Raw genomic sequence first — 15,561 nt, forward strand, 5'->3', positions numbered from 1 at the left:
TGGAATTCCTCTGTGGGCAAATAAAGCACAAAACTAAACGGTAGCCTTACAGTAGAAGAGAAGTGGAGACAACCATACCCTTCAGATGTGACCATTGAGATAATACAAGTTGCATCTTTAGACATGCTGCCTCTCCTCAAAATCTGGTTTGTATTACCCAGGAAGCGTGTGGTCCCAAAAGCCATAAACTTGTTCCGTCTCAAACAAAGCCAGATGAAATCATTAGGAAAAAGCAGGTTGTGTAGCAGAGTGACATCTAGTACAATGTACCTTAAAGTGGAAAAGGATAAACCTTACATCCCTGGGAAAGGACTCTTGACACCTACTTGCAACCAAGGCACTGCAAGAATGTGGGCTTGCCTTGTAATGCAGTAGCTTGGGTTGCTTGGGGTATTGAGGAATTAAGACCTTACCTAACGAAGGGAAAGGTAAAAGATCAGGTAAGACTTGTGTCTAGGTTTGTTTGTTCCATGAGTCTAATTAATGTGTTCCTGCTCGGCAATAAGCAACTGTTCATTGTGGCTAGGCCAAGCTATATTGCTGCATCCCTTCCTTCTGAGAGGCTGAAAAGGCTCTGCTGAGGGAGTCCCATGAGGAGGTGGCATCCTGATTCATGCTGTTTTCTAAGATGCAGAGCATTCACAGAAGATGCAAGATGCAGGACAAGGTATTTCAGAAACTCAGCAGGTTTTTTGGCTTTGAGAGCACGTTAGACAAGTGAGTTTTCTTATTTGGAGGGGAGAGGAAGGGGCAAGACTTTTTTATAGCTCCAGGAAGCACTGTCTTAACATTTTTTGCGGCAGTGGCTTCCTGGAGCTGGGTGGCATTTTAGTCATGTGTACAGTGAACTGCTGACTGAGAAATCTGCGGGTAAAAGAGCTTTGTCCTACTTCCACTGAAATCAGCTGCATCAGGAGGCTTCTCAGGGACTTTTTTTAAATGGAAACAATCAGTACCTTAAAGGACTGTTACCATATATTGGTAGAATACCATTGCTGAATACAATTTGACTGATAGGTAATCTCAGGCTGCGGTACGAGGTTGTGAAGTAAGGAGTTGCATGCCCTGCACCTAAACAAAAAAGAAACATTTTGGCTTCCTACTTTCAGGCAGTGCAATTTGATGGAGCTGGTCAAGTGAAAGGTTTATGGACCAGCCGGGTTTACTAAAGCACCGTACTTTTTCCTTGATGGTCAAAGACAAAACCCTGGTCTCTTTATGGCTGGTTTAGGCAGAAGTTAAACTACCCCCACAGAACGTAACCAGAGAGACGTGTAGGTGATCCTGAAGATTTATTGATCGTTTAGCTAGGCAGCCTCACTCTGCGGTGGTGAGTGCTGTGATGGGACTGGATCTGTAACAGTCAGAGATGTGAGACAGTCTGAAACTTGCTGCTTCTGTTCCAGATCTGAAGAAGAGCTTGCATGCCTAAAAGCTTGTGCATATTCTCTTCATATTAGTTGCCCCTATCCAATAATATTCCCCAAAAATGTTAAAACCTTTGTTTTTAAGAGGAGGAAGCCTTTCAATATAAAACAAAATAAAAAGTTGTATCATAGATACCTGTGTTTCTCACGGACACCTCTCTTTACTAATGCATTTCTGTTTTAAATTTCCACACGCTCCTTAATATTAGCATGCTTGTCATTTTTTCATAAATTGCACTATGAGTTTGTTACACACTGCATTTCTGTCTGTGCTGTTTTTCAACTGTGGTTTTGTTATTTTTAGAGCTTTATCAATAAATAGCGATGTGGGTGGATTTGTTTGTTTGTTTTCTCTAAAGCTTTTCTGTTATGAAATAATCTACAAAACACTGTCTGGACTCCTTCTGATGTCACTGGCATCTGGTTCTTAAGCTCTTAAGTCTTTCTTTCCAGAAGTCTCTCGGATGATGAGAGTATTTTATTTAGAGACACTGGATAGTATCACAGCAATGGTAGGTGATCACACCTACCATACAACCCAAGGTCTCCCTTTTGTTCTGCAGCTGCTAAACCATCCACTCAGGGGTGTGCTTGAAAGTGTCTGAGCTGTGCATTGTTCCTACTAGAAAACTTGGCACTCATCTGGAAAGACAACTGCATTTCCTTCTGTTCCCTCTTTCATGCTCTCTTTTGCTCTTTCCTGTAGGAAAGCCAGAGTACAGGTGTCTGAATGTCAAAAAGCAAACAAAACCAATCACCACCACAACAAAACAAAACCAGAAAACCTGCTGTGTTTCATCACTGTCCTAACTCACTGGACATTAGAAAGGATGCCATGGTTTGAAATTGACATCGATGCTGCAAGCATGAGCATGAATGTTAATCTTGTCATTTCCAGTCCATGTAGTGAAGGTATTGCTTTTACAATTCTCTTATATTAAGACTATTGGCAACACAGCTGGTTCTTTTTTCCCCATTGCTCTAAAATGCTGCTTCCTTCCATCGGAGGGTGATGTCCAGAAGAAGAGAGTAACTATTGCTAAGCCGCACAAGTAACACACCACCTTCTCCAGCAGCGTGGAGCACTGCATATCAAAACTGCTACAAGAAAAATCTACAGAAAGTAAGCAAAACGAGTATTTTCTCATTATTGAAGTTTCAGGCCAAGCCCTCCTAATCTCTACTCTGTTACAAACATCTAGATAAATGGTTTATCCTTCAGATAAAAAGCCTTTTAATTGTCTGAATGGAAAGTCCCAGTGACTTTAGAAGTTTCTGTCACAATTACCCAGGAAGGAATACTCACGCTTTGTGTTTGTTTTTGTTTTTCTGGCTTAAACTGTGTTTTATCCTACCTGCTTCCCAGCCTCCACCTTTGGGCTGGGTCTGTTTAGGGCTATTTTCATTTTAAAGACCTCTTCCAACCCCCTAGAAGAACAGACAGAAATCTGGAGGGGGAAAAAAAAAATATAAAAAAAATCCTTTTACCCCTGAAGATGGCATCAGCAAAAGGATTCTCCCTTTAGCAAGAGGAAGAGCAGCAGCAAACCGGTGTTGGGGCGCAGCGAGAGAACAAAGGGGCTGGTTATCATGCGGACTTGTGGACTTTATATCGATTCCCAGATGTACTTTTTAACACCTGTGTAGCTTGGAGCAAGTGGGCAGCCCCAGTTTGCGAGCCCTGTGGTGTGTTTAGCGTCAGAAACCTTCCCTGTGGGGTGCCACGACCCCTGGGTGCGGAGCTCCTGGCTGTGCTGAGGTGCTGGGACCCCAGGGGCTGTGTGGCCCCCTCGGGCCCGTTTTGCCCCCTCACACCGAGCTCCTCTCCCTCCCGGGGCACCTCAGGGCCTGGCGGGGCGGCGATGACTCAGTGCTGCCCAACGCCGCCGGTTACGCCCGTTAGAAACGTTTACAACCGCCGGCCGGCGCGGCGAGGAGGCGGCGACAAAGCGCGGCCACCACCGGGCGCCTCGCACAACGCCGGGGGCGGCAGCGGGCGCTGAGCTGAGGGGGCTCGGGGCTCCCTCACGCACGGAGCCCCCCTCACCCCCCGCCGCCCTCCCACCCACTGGCCCCTCGAGGCAGCCCAGCGCGTCCCCGCCCGCGGCCGCCGCCGGGCGGGACCATCTCTCCCCTCGGCGCGGGGGGGGGAAGCGCTCCGCCCCGGCTCCCCGCCCGGCCCGCCTCCCCCCCGCGCGGCGCAGAGCGCCCCTCCGCCTGGCGCGCCGCGTGGTCACGCCCAGCGCAGGCATTAGCGCCCCCCGCTGCGGGGCGCGGGCGCCCGGGCATCCTCCGGAGCGGCGGCGGCGGCTGCGGCTCCTCCTGCCCGGCTCGGCTCTGCCCGGCTCGGTTCGGGCACCGGCACCGGCCCCGGCTACCCCGCCGCCCCCCTCTGTTCCTCAGCCGCCCTCCCTGCGCCGCCGGGCAGCGCCATGAAGCCGGCGGTGCTGGAAGTAATGAGGATGAACCGGGTGTGCAGGATGGTCCTGGTCACGTCCGTGGGCTCCTTCATCCTCGTCATCTTCTACTTCCAAAGTACGTTGCACCCAGGTACGGCTCCGCCACCACCGGCACCGCTACCGGCACCGGCATCACCGCCCCCGGGGGCAGGTGGCGGCCGGCAGCGCTGCGGCACGGACGGGGCTCGGCGGGGAGCGTCCCGCGGCGGGGAGCAAAGTTTGGCTTTAAGAGAAATAATAATATATTTTTTAAAAATTATTATTATTATTTTTTTAATTCTTTTTAACGTTCAACTGCACGAGGAGCGGAGTTGGACGGAGCGGCGGCAGCCGGGGCTGTGCCTCCATCCCCGCATCCTCTGCGGATCGGCGGGGCTCGGCTCGGCTTTACCCGGCTCAGTTTGGCTTTACCCGGCTCGGTTCGGCTCGTTTTGGCTCGGTTCGGCTCTGCCCGGCTCCCGGTTTCCCCATCCTGCTCCCGACCCCCCCCCCCCCACCGACGTGGGGCCGGCTCCTGGAAACTTCGCACCGCAGCCGGGCTCCGAGCCCTGCCGGTCCCTAAAGCTGCCGGTCCTTAAATCAGCCCCTCCGAGCCCTGCCGGTCCCTACAGCTGCCGGTCCGAGCCCAGCCGCCCCGACCCTTTGATCGCGGACCCCTCCGGGCAGGGCAGTGCGAGGGGCTAAAGGGGGGCGAAGGGAAACGGAGGCGCTCAGCACGCCCCTGTCCTCCCCTGGTTGTCGCTACCGGGCTGTGGGCGCTTAAAAATTCACCTTCCTTAAAGTTTTTGGGAGCTGCGGAGCGTGGAGGCTCGAGGGGTGGCTGTGGTGCGGCGAGGTCAGGTCTTGTTCCCAGGTCTTGCTTGGTGCCTGTCTGCCAGCTGCCTGCGCCTTGCAGGTCGGTGTCGTACACAGGGTGCCCGTCTGTGTCCGTGCCTGCTGGCTCTTTGGGAAGATCAGCGTGGTTTTCCTTCCCTTCTGCATCTCTTCCGTGCTCTTCAGCATTGCAAGGAGTGCTCAGCCCTCAGCAGACCTGCGGGAGGCTTCATCCGAGGGCTCCGAGCACCGTGCAGACCAGATAGCTGTAACGCAGCTTTACGAATTTAATAAAAGTCCGAGTCTTCGCGTTGCCTGCGTTCCACGGGCAATGTAGTTTGCGTGCGTGTTCAGGAAATTTGGCCAAGAGTTGTCTTTTTCTCCGAGTTTCGGGTGAATTGTGCTGCTGGAACAAAAACTCAGCATGCAGTAAGCGAGGGATTAAATTAAATGTTTCGCCGTCAGTTTTGGAATATATGAAAATTGCCTTACAAAAATTCTCAGTATGCTCTGTCGCTAACTGCTGAAAGTTAGGGCTTTGGATTCGTGCTGTTGTGGGACTATAAATAGGTTGATTTCGGTACAATTCAAAAGATTTGCCATAAACTCTGAGGTGAGAGTGTGATGCCGTGAAATCAGGGGGAGGATGAACTGCGCCCGTCTTGCACTGGACACGTTTTTAGGTTGTTAGTGTGCGTGGAATAGGTCGGAAATAAATGCAATCAGAACCCCTCCATCTCCGCTGTACTTTTCTGATCATGACCAGTTGCACTTCTCTTTTAAAGCGGTCTGTTTCTGTAGTGGAAACTGCTAGAAATCTATCAGACTCTAATCTGGATTGATGCGTAGTGCGGTCAGTCAGTTGGCGTGCAGTTGGTGAAGCTCAGACAGGTATTTTCACCAGGTATCTATCATATGATTGTATATATTACCGCAGACGGTAGGCTAACGTGGTGTTCCTGGAGGGAGGCAGCAGACTTGGGAGTGCGGCATGCATCAGGTAGCAGACCTGTGTGGGAAGTTTTAAGTATTTGTATTTCCATGCACATCAATAACCCTTCTTGGTGTGTCCCTAAATTCATTGGAGCTGAACCCTTGGCCAAGGACAAGTCAGGCTGGATGGGACTGAGGGTATTCAAACCTCTCAAAATCTTGCCAGTACCCCTTTGGCAGCGGAGGGTGTTGGAAATTTTAGCTGCTCCGCGCTGTAGCATACGCCTTGGGAAGGCAGCAGGAGGGAGCTGACAGACCCTGGGCTGCCACTGGCCGCTGGCGCTGGATGTTCACTGTGCTTTGTAAGACAGGATCCCTGCGGTCAGAATTAGCCGAAAAATTTCTACCCAGGCTTTTTGGACGGAAAATAAGGTTTCCAGTTAAGTTCTTTGCAAGAACTGTCAGCTCTTCATTCAAAATCTGGCAATTTCTTCACCCCCTCAGTTCTCTTGGTGAATTTTAGGAAACTTGTTCTCTGCCTACAGAGCTTCCCGAACAGCTTTGGGTGTGATGTAGGGTGGGTGAAAGATGCTGGGAGGCCATCAGATGATGAGCCCAGCACTCCTCAGCGACAAGGCAACTCTTCATTAGTTAGGTGGGCATTTTCCGTTTTAGAAAGTCTGAATGTCTTGCTAGACAGCTGAATCTCTTGCTAGAACTGTTTCAATACCAGCAACAGCAAAAAGTCTCCCCTGCTGGTGGATTTTTCCATTGGAGTAAATGAATGGGGAAACTGACAGCTATGGAAGACTTTCTTGGGGAAACAGAAAAGGGAAGGTGCCTGCTCTTACCTTTGGGGCAGAATGTGGGGCTGTGTCCCTGCATGGTATCGCAAATAGCTATAGGGTCAGGTGCTTTTGGCACGTTGTTCATTTTGGCTCCACACCAGCTCTCTGTTGGGAAGCCAGATGTGAATGCATCTCTGCATTCACCAGATGCAGAGATGCACAACTTTTGGCAGAGGTTAACTACTTGCTGGGGGACCCACCTGCCTGAAATGGTGTTCCCTGACCAGTCTCTGGGTGAGCTGTGCTGCTCTGTGGCACTCAAGGGCACTGCAGAGAAAGCTCTGGAGGTGATCCTGGCTCTGTGGCTTGCCTGTGGATTTGGGGAAGTCCAGCTCACTGTTTGCTCCCAGGGGAGGAAATAGCAGCAGGGACTTCTGTGTGTTTTCCTGTTGCCTGTCTAGCCTCTAAGGAAAGAGGAAAAAAAAAAAAGCAAAAAGAAATTGCCAACACACCCAAACATAAAAACATGTTCTTCAGTATTTGCCTTAGCTGGACATAGCAAAGGTTTCTTGATATTCCCAGGCCCTTGCTCAGGATATTTCCCCCACGTGTTATCTACAGAACCGAGTGAAACCTGATTATCTTCTGTCTGCATGCAGTGGGTCAGCCCTAGGATTTTGTATGGCAGCCCACCATTGTTGCCCGTGCTGCTTTTCTGATGAAATCAGTTCGCTCACTGGTCCTTGTGCTGGGATCCTCGGTGAGGGAAAGTTCCACGGAAAGGTAGAATAGCTAACAATATTCTTGTTTTTTCTTTAATCTGAAACGCATCTTTATTCTAAGTCTGTTTTTTACCCCTTTGTGTTGTTTTCCCTGCAGACCGGAATGCTTTTTCTCCATTTCTCATCTCCTGTTTTTGACTCGTGCAGTTCTCCTGTGAATGCTAACAAAGGTTGGGTCCTCAGACCGGCCTCTGGTCCCCGATCGTCTTAGTGCCTCTTGTAGCGCTGTCTGATTGATAGCTGCTTGGTCCTTACAGAAGGCTGGTGTCTACCTTTGTTCAAGTGTCAGAACAGCTCAGATCACATGAGATAATTTTTTTTTTCTTTGTCTGATGACAAGCTCATTATTGGTCTTGATGGGAGATTGAAAATCAATGCAACAGTCTCCTATCTTGCAACTGCTCCACGCTTTCTCCCCTGCTTATAAAGGGGAAGGAGACTTGCAAAGCAGTGGGTGTGTGGCTTTCCTTTGATGGACCCCATATACTGGCTTTAAATTATTCTGTTTGGGATACTGAGAGACGGAGTTCATTTGACAGCCGCATGAGTCTGGCCCTCATTTAATTGCATGCGATGAAACCCGTCCCCCCGTCGCAGGCAGAAACCCCGCTGGGTGCCGGCGAGGGGGCCGTGCTGTATTCTTTTGTCAATGCCCCTGTAAGCTTCTCATTGATTTCCATGGGACTGCAGGATTGGTGTGAGCAAACGAGCTCCAGTCCCCCTTCTCAAAGGTACCAGTGTGCTGGAAGTGCTCGAAGTTAAGAATTAAACTGCTCTCCGTATCTTCTGGAAGTCTTCCTCGTTAGTGAGTATTAAACTTACCAGGAGGGCAGCAATTTCTGTCTCAGTACATACGAGCACAGCTTATTTGCAGCAACTGCTTGCTGACCTTTAGAAATAAAAATCTGTTCCTGAATGTATTCGAGCCAAAATTGCCTGTCACTGTCCACAGGAAGGTCTTACTAAACGGTAGTTTATCAGAATGTTTATTACTCCACAATTACCGCTTCTGCAATGCGGATTTGTATAAGCTTTCAATGTTTTTATTACTCTTAATTAATACCAAGGAAACCGTCTGCTGACTTTCATAGCCGTGTTCAGCTCTGTGTTCACAGACATCAAACTGTCACGACTTTCTGTCAAGTCTGAATTTTTCAGAGATAAGACGTCAATGTGAATGGAAACTTTTTTCCTGTAGGATTAAACAAGGCGGTACAACGCAGTATGAATGCCCAGTGCTTTTTGTGGAGAACATTATACAGCTGATCAGGTGCAACTGGGATTTCAATTTTGTCTCTGTATAGGGTGAGCATCTTTCTGATTTTACATCGTTTCTAGGAGTGACAGGTAGTTTATCTTACACTGGGCCATGCAACTAACCCTAAAAATGGGTTAGAGAAACTGAAAGAAGTTAGATCCATGTTACTCTTCCCAAAGTCAGCACTCCTGTGTTTTGTTTGACTCTGTGGCCAGACATAAGGCATCAAATCCTGCCTGACAAAGCAGCTTCGGTTGTCCTTGCATGAATGTCATTCTAGTACAGTTTTTTTCCTCTCAAGCCTTTTGGGCTAATGCATATGTATTATGTATCAACTCTAAGGTGATCCTGAGGGAGTTAGGAACAGGGCTGGGGATGCAAGATGCAAATCTGATGGTTGTGTTTTGTTTTGTTTTTTTTTTTAATTTTTTTTGCAGATTGTTCGTGTTGTTCAAGGCAAGTGTTTGAATTCAGTGCGTGACTTGTCTAAGTGTCAACATATATAAAATCAAGTGTGGATGTGTGGGTGAAGGGCCCCGCTCAAATCGATGAAGGGAAATACTCCTTTCACATTAAGGAAATAAAATTAAATTCTGCAATTTTATAGTTGTGCAGACCTGGCGTGTCTGGGATAAAGATGGATACGTGTCTGTGGTAGGTCACTTAGATTCGGTAAGCACATACTACGTTACAAGGATAATGCTTCAAAGCACGCTCATATTTCTGCTGGATGTTCCTATTCCCCGTGGAGCCCATTCATGTAAGATCTTTATGGATTAAGTAGGTATTTGTCCTTACAGTAGCAATTCAAAATGTAGAGTTTGGTTAATTCCTCCTTATTTGTGTTTCAGTATCCAAATTGTAGATAACATCCCTTTGTTGCAGGCAGAATGCTTGCATGTGACAAAGTGGTGTTTCTGGCACAAGCCTCGTGCTCTAAGCAGAAGACGAGACCACCAGAGACTGCGGCGCACCAAGGAGAGAGCACAGTTCCTAATTATCTCTGGCACATGCCTCCAGACAGGGGGATTTTCTCGGATTCCAATTCTGTGGATGTAATCAGCGGAGGATGCAGCGTGTTCCTCTTTCATGTAATTGTTTGGCACCTGAAACTAGGGTTTCATGAATAAATCAAAATTTGACAGCCTATACGCTTGGACTCTGTATAGCTTCTTTTGCCTGATCTTATCCCCCATTTTTCATTTAACATCAGATCAGTGAAATTGGCTTGCCCTCTCCTCATGCTCCTTAGAAAGGAGTGGCTGGAGAGACTCCGGAGTAGATCCATTCCCTCCCATCAAGCTGCAGCTATAGGTTTCATAGAATCATAGAATATCCTGAGTTGGAAGGGACCCTTAAGGATCATCAAGTCCAACTCTTGACACCGCACAGGTCTACCCAAAAGTTCAGACCATGTGACTAAGTGCACAGTCCAATCTCTTCTTAAATTCAGTCAGGCTCGGTGCAGTGACCACTTCCCTGGGGAGCCTGTTCCAGTGTGCAACCACCCTCTCTATGAAGAACCCCCTCCTGATGTCCAGCCTAAACTTCCCCTGCCTCAGCTTAACCCCGTTCCCGCGGGTCCTGTCACTGGTGTTAATGGAGAAAAGGTCTCCTGCCTCTCGACACCCCCTTACGAGGAAGTTGTAGACTGCGATGAGGTCTCCCCTCAGCCTCCTCTTCTCCAGGCTGAACAGGCCCAGTGCCCTCAGCCGTTCCTCGTACGTCTTCCCCTCCAGGCCTTTCACCTTCGTAGCCCTCCTCTGGACACTCTCCAACAGTTTCATGTCCTTTTTATACTGTGGTGCCCAGAACTGCACACAGTACTCGAGGTGAGGCCGCACCAGCGCAGAGTAGAGCGGGACAATCACCTCCCTTGACCTACTAGCGATGCCGTGCTTGATACACCCCAGGACACGGTTGGCCCTCCTGGCTGCCAGGGCACACTGCTGGCTCATATTCAACTTGCTGTCTACCACGACCCCCAGATCCCTCTCTTCTAGGCCGCTCTCCAGCGTCTCATCGCCCAGTCTGTACGTGCAGCCAGGGTTTCCCCGTCCCAGGTGCAGGACCCGGCACTTGCTCTTATTGAACTTCATGCGGTTGGTGATCGCCCAGCTCTCCAACCTATCCAGATCCCTCTGCAAGGCCTTTCCACCCTCATTCGAGTCCACAACTCCTCCAAGTTTGGTGTCATCAGCAAACTTGCTCAAAATACCTTCTATTCCTACATCCAGATCGTTTATAAAAATATTGAAAAGTACCGGCCCTAAAATGGAGCCTTGAGGGACCCCACTGGTGACCGCCCACCAGCCTGACGCAGCGCCATTTACCATAACCCTTTGGGCCCTGCCCATTAGCCAATTGCTCACCCATCGTATGATGTTTGTATTTAGCTGTATGGTGGACATTTTGTCCAGTAGGATCCTATGGGAAATCGTGTCAAAAGCCTTGCTGAAGTCCAAAAAAATCACATCAGCTGGTTTCCCTTGGTCCACCATACGGGTGATCTTATCATAAAAGGAAATCAGGTTAGTTAGGCAGGACCTACCCTTCACAAAGCCATGCTGGCTGGGACCAATGACTGCTTTGTCCCCCAGGTGCGCCTCAATAAGTTCGAGAACCATCTTCTCCACGATTTCACCAGGCACTGACGTGAGACTGACAGGCCTGTAATTGCTAGGGTCTTCTTTCTGACCCTTCTTGAAAATCAGCACAACATTTGCCAGCTTCCAGTCTACCGGGACCTCTCCAGATTCCCAGGACCGTTGAAAAATAATTGAGAGAGGTTCCGCGATGACGTCCGTCAGCTCTTTCAGCACCCGGGGATGAATCCCATCCGGACCCATGGACCTGTAGGGATCCAGGTGGAGTAGCAAATCCCGCACACGTTCAGGGTCGGATGGGAGTTTGTCATCCCCACCGTCCCGGTCCTCCAGCTCAGGGCACCCTGGGTCCCGAAGCCCATCATCGGCATTGAAGACAGAGGCAAAGAAGGCGTTAAGTGTCTCTGCTTTGCCTATGTCATTGTCTGTGAGGAGACCTTCCCTATCAAGGAGCAGCCCTATGTATTCTTTAGTTCTCCTTTTTCCATTCACATATCTAAAAAAACCCTTTTTATTTTCTCTCACAGACACAGCCAGCTTCAACTCTAGGTGTGCTTTAGCCACACGAATTTTCTCCCTACAAACACAAACAGCATCCCTGTATTCTTTCCATGACACCTGGCCCTCCTTCCAGTAGCGAAACACTCTCTGTTTCCGCCTAATCTCCATTAGAATGTTCCTGGTTTCCTTATGAGTGTTAGATTTCCCCTCCTTCCCTGCTGTCCTGGGGGCTGGCATGCTGCCTGTATCACCACTAGGAAGGGCGTAATGAAAGGCCACCAGCACACAAATAATAAGCATGCTTATAAGTGTGCCAGGAGCCGTGTGTGTGTGACCATCCCGAGTGCACCTCCTCTGTTCTGCCCTTTCTGTGATACCCTGTTCAGTCCCCATGGGCTGCTGGGGGACCCCTCACATCAGATGTGTGGATTGCAGGTATGTCTTTGGGACCTGGCATGTTTTTCTTGCTCTACTTGTGCAGACCTGGCATGTGCAGCAAGCAAACTTGGTATCTGTATGAGTCAGAGAGGTTTCTCTGTATTAAAGAAGTTTCCTTGCATTATGTATTTCATCTTTAAATATTCAGGTAGCTTTTATTTTAAACTGATGTGCTCTTTTTGGTTGCTCTTTGCACCTTGTCCAGTGTTTGCGATGAAAGTAGACCACAGCTTTGCTTTTAGCCTTATTAATTTTGCACATTAGAAAAGAGGTCTTAAAGAGGCATTAATGTCTAGCTTGTAAAGCCTCAGAAGGGAATGTTATTTAAAAGAAATAAAATTAGATGGCTGCCAATGGAAACTCTGGAGTAAAAAAAAAAAATCATTAAAGTGTTCAGAGTGACACCGAAGTTAGGTCGGTAATCTAATTTGCTGGAAGGGGGATCTCTGGCTTAAAATCTCTGGTTTAAAAAAGCTGGGCATAAGCATTTGTAAAATGTTGATTTAAAAACAGAGGGCTGCCCATGCAAGTGTGTATGCACGTGCATGCCCACCCACCCATCCTCCCCACCCTCCACGCTGTAATTGGGCTGAAATTGGCAGCCCAGGTAACCCAAAAGCATTGACTGCTGAAGTGCAAACCCTTTTCTGCGAAGATTGCCACTGTAAGCAGTGTGAAGTTCTTTGTCATTAAAAGAAATCCCAGAAGTGCCAAGGGCTTTGTAATTTTTACTAATTAAAACATGTACTTGGTGTGGTTTCTCCATTCTGTTAATTCTTCTCGACTTACACAATGTATGGGAACATCCAGCTTGAGAGAAGTAATATTTTTATGAATTTTTTAAGCTGTGGAAGAGCACAATTTTTTTGTGTGGGAGTATCAGCGTGAACAGTAGGGGTGGCTTTCCAAGGTAGCCTTCATGTTATTCGTGCCAGGCTGTAGACACTGAAGGATGTCTTTGCACCCTTCGCTATCAATCACTGCTGCAGTGATTTCACACTCCTATGAAAGAACTTGCAAGAAGGTTCTGGGGGAAATGGAAAAGACAAACAATGCAATCAGCAGCATTTCTCATGGCACTGTGCTTTCAGGGGCTTGGGGGAGGCTAACTATATCCAGCTAATGGACATAGGTGGACTGCAACGTGGAAAAACAGCTGGGAAATGATCGCATCCTTTGAACATCTGCTCTTAGTTTTTTTGCAGTGAGAAATAGCCTTGGCTTCAAGAATGTGAGTGATCTGCGTGTGGTTTTGCAGGATGAGAGCCCTCACTTTGTCCTCTAGTAGGTGAAAGAGGAGGTTATGGCTGCTCTAGGTCGTCCTTGTAGAGGATCTCCTTGCAGAGGATCTGCTGCAGCTTTGAATGTTGTCTACAGGCTGGCAGTCATTGTCTCAGGCTGAAAGATGCTGTCCGTAGTAATCTTAATATCAAAAGGTTGTCTCTCTTAATGCCACTGGGTTGGGAGACATTGGTTTGTAATTGCAGAGTCCACACAAGAAATAAAAAGCTCTGTTTGGTTTCAATCCACTTTTCAAACACCTAGAGCTCTGTACAAAGCTACTGTACATATATTTTTTCTTCCATTTTGTTTTATTTTACAAACCAATGCTTTCCATTCACATCTATTTTTTAAAAGATGTTCTGAGAATTCAAGACATGTTTTGTAAACTGTAAAAATTGTGGGTTTCAGGACCCTCAGAGTAATGCTTTCTAAACTCACTTAACAAAAGGCATATTTTGTAGCTAGTAACCTTCATTGTTTTTTGGCTAATAAGTGATTATATAAGCAGGTCAAAAAGTTGTAAATGGATAACTTGTAGGGATTTTTGGCTTAGGGAAGGTAGACGTATAATTAATAAGGTGGATGCTAATTGGATGCTATGGATGATCTCTGCTGTAATACCTCGTCTTAAAACGAAGAGCCTTGGGTAGTTAAAATCCTTTTAAAGACTGTTTGCATTATTGTGCTTTAGAGTTGATTGGAATGCAGCCAGGACCAAACTGTCTGTATTATCTTAAGTGACCCGATGTGGAATAGCATATTCTGCACCCACAGTGGTGTGTACCAGGAGCTGAGTATGTCCTTCTAGTAAGCCGTGTTTTTACAGCCTATGCTTGCAGCGAGAGAGAAGAATTTATAGTAACTGAGGGGGAGGGAAGTAACACTTTTTAAACACTTAGTGATTAATAAAATGTGTCCTTTGTGGTCATAAGTCTAAAACTGAAAAAGTCTATCTTCATTACGTGCTTTGGTCTTGATTAGCTTCTAAAATAAATTTGAGTTCCCAGATGGGTATAAATGCTTTATCTTTGGAGTTAAGTGTGCACATATAATTATGAAGTAGATGTAGCTGCTAATCAAGGGGGACAAATACCCCACAGAATCAGGGTGGCTATTGACACACACACACATTCTGCCTCAAAAACGTTGCTGTAGTTGATTTAGCAGTTGTTGCAAGGAGCAGGGTCAGTCAGCTGGGCATTGTGCAGAGTTCCTGCTACTGTGGCACTGCAAATCATGCTGACTGTGCCTGCTGATCCCTCCCTGCCTCTTCGCTTTCCTCCTTCTCTTCCCAAACGAGACTTGGTGGTCCTCTGTGGCAAGTTTGGGGAAGCTCAAATAGGATGAACACAGCTGCCTGCTAGGCTGTTGGGTTTGGGGTTTTGTTTTGGGCAAGCTGTAAGGTTTTATGACGTTTTCTGAAAGGAGTACGGTGATGAATGGTTTGAATATGCTGGTGGATTGACTGCATGAGGTCTGCGTGATTGCCTGGAGGAGGCAATGGTCACTTTTCAGTTGATTTTAATGAGCGCTCGATCAGGTCTACTGTGCCAGAACAGAGGCTTTCTGAATTGCATAAAGGGCACACATCCCCTGTGGTGGTAGGGATATTGGATTGCAGGCTTGGGTGCAGCTCTGCACTGTAAATGTGGGCCAGCTCCATTGAATTGATTATATTAATTCTGGATCAAAGCTACTGTAACGAACAGCAGAATTTGTCCCTGCGTGTCCTCCTAAAGAGCAATGTACCACAGAACAACAGCTCTGCTTTTCTACTTTCTCATTTATTTGTCCTTCACAGAGTACTTCTGCATTCAAGTGAATGGTGTTTTTTCCCCATAGCGGTACATGGTTGGAGTACTGAAGGGGATACTGTCTATTTTCATCAGTTTCAGTGGAAACAACATTGACAGATAAGTTGTATGCAGCCATTACCATGCAAGCCATCAGTATGATCGAAGTTTTCTGGTCTTGCTGCAAGAACTTTTCCATCCTACGCAGAAAAGGCTATTAATAATTTCTGATGCAACAGCAAAAGTATAATTGCATTAAAGAAAAAAAAGGCGAAAAATGTTGCAGCTTCTGGAGCCGTTAACTATTTTGAGATAAAACCCTTCTGAGATACTAAAAGAGCTGAAATGGATAACAGAAGACAGACATGATTTAATTAAAACTATGTTTATATCTGGCTGTCTTGTTCCATCTTTTTTTTTTTTTTTTTAACCCCAGAACACATCAGTCTTTCTGGTGAGTCTTTCCATGTTATCTTACC

General features: G+C 47.4%; 1 protein-coding gene across 2 annotated transcripts in view; it reads left to right on the forward strand.

Annotated features, from left to right (window-relative positions):
* Positions 1 to 3,629: 3,629 nt before the first annotated feature.
* The window catches only part of CHST11 (carbohydrate sulfotransferase 11), a 169,855-nt gene continuing 157,923 nt past the window's right edge, over positions 3,630 to 15,561 (forward strand). Inside the window, exon 1 of one of the 2 annotated variants that reach the window (XM_068664346.1) lies at positions 3,630 to 3,962. In XM_068664346.1, coding sequence (XP_068520447.1) covers positions 3,860 to 3,962 — 103 coding nt within the window. In that variant the 5' untranslated portion in view covers positions 3,630 to 3,859. Of the gene's footprint in view, positions 3,978 to 15,561 lie in introns of both variants that reach the window. The other variant, XM_068664338.1, reaches the window with a different exon arrangement.

Source organism: Anas acuta, chromosome 1 (genome assembly GCF_963932015.1).
Source record: "Anas acuta chromosome 1, bAnaAcu1.1, whole genome shotgun sequence".
Taxonomy (NCBI): domain Eukaryota; kingdom Metazoa; phylum Chordata; class Aves; order Anseriformes; family Anatidae; genus Anas; species Anas acuta.